Here is a 6221-nt window from a genome sequence, read left to right as displayed (position 1 = left end):
TGTGCAAGTCGCTTTCAAACTTTTTCACTGTTTATTTGTATCTTTTTAAGCATATTCATGTATGTTGATGTGCTTATGTACATGTGGGATAGAATTTTATTTGTATTTGGAATGTTGTGGTTGCAGCACTCCATATTTTAACGCAACGTAGTACGTGATTGATTTAAATTTTGATCGTACAACATTTCAATTGCAAGAAAGCTCTCAGCGTTCAATAAGAAACATAGAGATTATAAAATAATAATCTTGTTAATTCAAAAAGGAAAGCTGATGCAACACCTTCAGCGCATTCAACTATTATGAACAAAACCCTAAATAAGATTAATGAGAAAATGGAGGCGCTGCTTCTCTTTGACGTGCTGCAATTACTTGTTCGTTTCAATCTCTTCAGCGAACATTGCTTTACTTGTGCTATACAATTGGGGAAGCAACAGTTAAAAGATTTAGCAAATCATAGTTTCATTTCATCTCCAAAAAGTGGCTTATTCGGTCTCGGTTATGAAATTACAGAACAATATTTTCATTTTGCATAGCTCAAATAAAAAAGGCATCAATATATATATACACAATATTTGCCACTAGACATGCATATTACATGCTCAACTTGAGAGAATTCTCGGCGTCGGTAATCCAAACCTATCATGCATTATATATGTCTTAAGTTTTGCTAGAAAAGTTAGAGCTTAGTAGTTTGGTTTTTTTATTTATTTTTTATTTTATTTTTTATGTTGGGGTATTTTTAGTACCTACATCTTAAGAGTTTACTATTGCACCTTGTTTGTCTAGAATTCAATCTTTATAAATGCATCTTGTAACTTGGTAGAAGAATCAAATCTTGAGAAGATGTATTTTGGTTATGTAACCGTCTTGGCAATATGTAGTATTCTTATTTTTTTTTGGTAATAAATAAGAATCAGACTCTGTAGTCAATTTTTCTTCTTCTTCGCCTTTAATTTGTTAACATGTTCTTTTCGTATTGTAGACTCAATAGAAGTGGTATTCTTCTCACATACGATCCCTGACGTTTTCGAAACTGATTGGTTTGGTCTCTCACTTTGAAAATCTTTCAGTGTTGTCATCCATGTTTATCCCACACTCCCTGCCATCCAAATAAAGGAAAACTAATGAAAAGGGTTTAAAAACTTTGAGTTTTAATGATAAGGACAAAATAAAGAGTAAAATGAATAGTAACAGGTTTGACATTTTAGTGCAAAAATGTAATTTTTCGTTAAAATGAACAGTACCGTGGGCTTTTTGTTAAAACTCCCAATAACAAAACTTATGTTAATATACTGACGTACGCGCGTGGGTCCCATAACTAGAATTAGAAGGCACTATGTGGATTAAACAAAAGAAAATAGAAAATGTGACTTGGACTTGGTCTGGCCTAAGCTTGCAGAGGGTTTAACCCAAGCCTCAAACTAGCCTGGTCTAGCTAGCACAATTGAAATTGGACTTTGATTTTAAAAAGAGTAAGCATCCAGCCCACTCTAACCCAAAGCAAAATCACCAAAATCTACTTCAAAATTATTGGGATGAAAACGGAAATGTCAAACCCTATTTACTATAAAGATTGAAGTATCAAAACAATCTACGAGATTCAAAACTCTCTCTCCCTCTCCTCTTCTCTTCCTCCCATTTAAACGCGCAATCATCGGTCGGAACAAATTGGAAATGTCAGTCGAGACATGAGATTACTTGCAACTCATTGTTTTCTAATCCCATGTTTTCAGGCCTTTGTCCAACTTAGCTCTGCATGTATCCTTCCATTGTGGGAGTCAATCAAATGGAACTTTTCATTGATGCGTCCGTTGTGCACCACATCGGCAAGATTAATTTCCACGTATCCTAGTGATTCCTACGCAGAGGAGATGATACAGAGGAATCTGAGCATTGTAAAGCATGTGGAGAAGATTACGGCATTTATAAATATAAGGGAACAATGGTATTTTCCATACCTTTGCTCGGATGAGGGCTCTGCTTTTGCTCTTGAGCTCGATACGAATCTTGTCATGCAAAGGAGGCTCATCAAGCATAAACTGGAAATCTTCATTCCAAAGTGGATTGCGGGATTTTCTTATCATCTGCCAACAAAATAGAAGTACCGTAAGTTAAGAAAATGGGTAACTGGAACCACGAGAATGCTTACGAGATTTTTCAAGTCCCTGTTTTGGAACCATGAGAAATCTACGTTCACAAGATGTTGTTCAAGTTAAAAAGGAGCTGAAAGTAAACAAAGTGAAAGTTCACCTTAGTTTTCTTTACTTCTCCTCTAAAGCAAACCAAAGCATAAGGATTGCTGTGATGCTCCCCTTCTACGTCCTCAGCTCCCTGGATCAAAATGGATAGTACGCCAGCTCCGCTGAGGGACTCATCACTCTCTAATGACTTTCCACTTTCGCTTTTCCCATATCCATTACTAGTTCCATTATGCTTACTGCTTTCTGATTTGAAAGGAACAAAAGCAACCTCCACTATAACTTGCCCCCGACGCTTCTTGTTTTGAGGATCATTGATATTTGTGTTCTTGACCAAATCTAGCACAAATTCCTTTGTCGCACCGGGTGTTAGCACTTTCAGAGGAACTAACTGCATTCCCAATTTGTCATGTCTGCCAACCTGTCAACACAAAAAATGATCAAAACTGAAACTGCACCTTGTTCACAAATTCAGAAATTAACAAACAAAATCTTTCGTCTAAATCTTACCTCAGACTCAGAGCAGATTTAAGAGTAACTTGTGGAGACACCATTTAAGTACTAATGATTAATAGAGAAAAGATAATGATTTCACTCTTATTCAGTAGAAGTTGGTAGAAGCTTATTAACGACCAACTTTGCAAGAACAAGTATAACGAACTCTGATGATATTCCGAATTATTGTTCCACGAATATGCTTTCAAACACACACGCTTGAGACCAAAAGGGCTTGAGAACCTATACTGACATACGAACAAGACATCCCTTTTCTAAAAGGACATACGGCTACATCATTGATAAGCTTCATATTCCGTAGCAGTTAGCATTAAGCAGAGGTCAATGCTAACAAGGGTTCACATTATTGCAGAAAATAACAAAATCAAATGGATGAAATATCAGAATATTATTATGTAGTATTTGAGCCAAAAGAAAATGCGAGGGGAAAACCTTGTCCCAATCATAGAGTTGTAACTCAAGAGCTTGAGTTTCGGGGTCTTTCACAATAAGCCTGAACTTCTCATTCCACTCAGGATTCAACTTATTCATCTTGACGGTGGTTTGCTTTGCGGGCAACTTATCTTCAGTGAGGTTTAGTTTGACGTAAGGATCGGAACTTCCCAAGATGTCCATCTTCAAAAGTTTCAGTGCTCGGACGACCTTTACATGAAGTATCCCTACAGGCTTCTTGGCCACCCTGTCAAAAGATTTAAAGGAAAATCATTTTTGTGAAACAAAAAGTATATTTGATAGATCATTGATAGAAGTAAATTTGTTCCCGCCATCTTGTGATGGCTCCACGTCTGTGAAGCCTGGTTCCAGATGATTGATTCATGGATTAAAATAGATATAAGTACAATAACATATGGAACTAAAAAAATTTAAGGTGAAAGACTGAGCTAGATGTGTCAAGGCCAGCTATGCCATCTCATAAATACTCACATTGAAGCATCAAGAACAGGTATTTCCAGTGTTTGGGGCCATAGGTAGAGGCTTGCAACTTGCTTTTTAATGGTCTCCTGCAAACACGTAGACAATTAGTTAAAGCAAATCAAACCAACATCTGAGCAAACATAAATCATCTAAACAGCTATCCAAAACTCAGCTAATGTATAATCACAATCCTACCCAGAAAAGGATTACTGGTGAAGCACCTGAACAAACCGATAGAGGCCTGGTATGGCCATGACGTCCCCTCCCAATATTTTGATTCCAAAATCGACATGTGGCTGCAGATAATGGAAGAAAATCATCGTTTAAACGTAAGCTATCTAAACCAGTCAAGAAAAATGCAATCTAAAATAAAAAGGGAAAAAGATGAAAAGAAAAGTTTGCTCTTATCGGACCTTCTCCAATAAAGACACGACAATGCTTGCAAAACATGGAAACGTCGGCACAAGAGGTTTCAGAGTAACCCGTGGTGCTGCAAATACTTGCAAATCCACTAACTGATAATAACAACCATCAGTATTCTGAACAGAATGAATCAAGCATATCATAATAAAAATGAACAGTTTCTTCTCTTTAAGGATTGCTTTTACCTGAACCGTAATTCTTAGAGACAACAACTTTAACACCACAACCATGTTGGGATTGCCAGCCCATCTAAATGCCGGTTCTATGATTAATTCATTCTCATTAGTCTCATAAACTTTTAGACCTGAAAGATTAAAAAAAAACGAAAATTATATAATAGTAAATCTGGAAGGGTTAATGCATAAACGAAAATCCTTTTTGAATTTTATCCATGATTTGTATACATTATGCCATCAATGAAAGTGCCCTAAAGTTCTGAAGATTCATTGCATTTAAAATTTAACTAAGAGGATTAATAAGTGCTATATAAGGCAACCAAAATGCCTTTTGTGCTCGAAAAGTAACAAGTATTCATGATTAGGATATGAAAGTGAGTAGACTAACCATAGATTATGGGTGGCAGACTTCCAAGACTTAACTTGTCAAACTCAATTGCCTCAATGCGATACTTCCCAATGTACTCTGCGAAGATAGGTTCTGCCGTGTTTCTTATTGTACAACAAAGTGCCTGCGCAATAAATAAACCAAGTCTCAAAAAGCAGTGTAAAAAAAAAAAAAAAAAAAAAAACTGTTAACTAGATTATCACCTTGTCAAGGTAAGGCCAAATGTCGAAGAGAAACTTGTTTAGCCAGTCTACCTGCACAGGATGCATATAACCGATATAGAGGTGAAGAGTTAGCAGCAACGAGAGAAAGAAGGGGCAAAAGCTCAATGTAATAAGATTGAGAGGGGATACTAACTCGTTCAAAATCGGAAAATTTAACCCACATTGGTATTTCAGGTAGAAGACCTTGCAAAGTGCTAGAATCTAATTCGAGCAGCGGCCTGATAACTGGATCCTGCAACAGTAAGTAGGTTGAGCACTATACGCACGTAACACTTCACGGTACTTTTGTTTAGCAGTGTTTGATGCTTATAGACTCGAGGGGAAAGCAGGGGAGGTGAAATTAATTTAATTAGTGACATGAAAGATGAAAACTTCACGTGATTCTTAAGAAGAGATTCAAAGGCAACCGAATGCAGCCGGCGTATTGATTGCAGTCAAGAAACAAAAGGGTAAACGGAAAACCAATTACTTTGCTTTTGAATCAGCATAAACTTTTCTCTCAACTAATTGAAGACATAAAGCTCAAAATTCAAAAATAACTTAAAAACTGGAATTTGCAGATTCCCAGTTTCTTCTGAAATTCAGAAGTTCATGTGAGATGCAGGTGATATTGAATGCAATCAACTACATGCAAGACAGGCAAGTTTAACCAATTGTTTAATCCAAAATCTCTCTGAACACAAAATACCCCATTAATTAAGCAAACACCATGAACAACAAAAAAACCACAAGGACTTTTCCCACTTAAAGATTCTTGCACCATCTCAAAAGCCCAGAAATCAAAAGCTTCAAATAATAAAAGATTTTACCTTCACTTCCCCAGGCTCTGAATAGATGAAGAGATAGAAACCCACCAAGAGTCCCACCAGACTTCCAATGCCAAAGCCGACAATTCCAAAGAAAGTGCTTAAAATTCCCATTTTTTTTTTTCTCTGCTACTTCCAAGAAGATGCAGAACAAAAAGAAGAGCAATAAACTCAGTTTTAGTTTACAATAAGATTTAATGGCGATCGGTTGTTTTTGAAGTTGAGAATTAACTTGGGAGGGTGGGTACTGAAGCAGCTTCTTCTGTTTCTTCTACGTTTGAAACTTTGAATTTGTTTTGTTTCTTTGAATTGCCTCGAAGGAAACGGCCATTTGGCTGATCATCAACGCCTCTCAGTAGTCGCTACGTGTTAGTCCTGACTTGACATGTTTTTGCTTTGCTTTACGTTCTCAATGTTGAAATGACATTTTTGCCCACACTGGCCAATTCATAATTTGTCTACAAATTCGATAATACCTTTTTAATTTATTTTATTATTTGGTTTGGGATGTCTTATTTTGCAATTTTTCTTCCATGACACCTAACAATGAGTGGTCGTAATTGTAAAGTTGACAT

At 36.5% G+C, this 6221-nt stretch overlaps 1 protein-coding gene across 2 annotated transcripts; it reads right to left on the bottom strand.

Moving 5' to 3' along the window:
• Window positions 1-1305: 1305 nt before the first annotated feature.
• LOC137735237 (synaptotagmin-3-like) lies at window positions 1306-6004 on the bottom strand. Of its 2 annotated transcripts, none has more exons than XM_068474646.1 (12): window positions 5650-6004; window positions 4974-5072; window positions 4820-4870; window positions 4617-4740; window positions 4238-4356; window positions 4043-4144; window positions 3851-3925; window positions 3639-3715; window positions 3147-3393; window positions 2251-2619; window positions 1959-2084; window positions 1306-1858 (listed from the first exon to the last, which is right to left on the bottom strand). In XM_068474646.1, exons 1-12 carry the CDS (start codon window positions 5758-5760, stop codon window positions 1730-1732), a joined length of 1629 nt encoding a protein of 542 aa, XP_068330747.1. In that variant the 5' UTR covers window positions 5761-6004; the 3' UTR covers window positions 1306-1729. The 2 variants fall into 2 exon arrangements, with proteins under 2 accessions (XP_068330747.1, XP_068330748.1); XM_068474647.1 differs by having other exon boundaries at window positions 4974-5065; window positions 5650-5759.
• Between the last annotated feature and the right edge of the window lie 217 nt (window positions 6005-6221).

The sequence above is a fragment of the Pyrus communis genome, chromosome 5, assembly GCF_963583255.1.
Source record: "Pyrus communis chromosome 5, drPyrComm1.1, whole genome shotgun sequence".
Lineage (NCBI taxonomy): Eukaryota > Viridiplantae > Streptophyta > Magnoliopsida > Rosales > Rosaceae > Pyrus > Pyrus communis.
The sequence above is the reverse complement of the archived record's forward strand: the minus strand, read 5'-3'. Positions and strand labels throughout refer to the sequence as shown.

Excerpts from the sequence above, each read along its gene's own strand:
- LOC137735237 (XM_068474646.1), bottom strand. The coding sequence starts at position 5,760 with ATGGGAATTTTAAGCACTTTCTTTGGAATTGTCGGCTTTGGCATTGGA. Across the intron at positions 5,073-5,649 it reads CAGAGCCTGGGGAAGTGAAG|GATCCAGTTATCAGGCCGCT; the intron begins GTAAAATCTTTT and ends TTACTGTTGCAG. Across the intron at positions 3,716-3,850 it reads GCCTCTATCGGTTTGTTCAG|GAGACCATTAAAAAGCAAGT; the intron begins GTGCTTCACCAG and ends ACGTGTTTGCAG.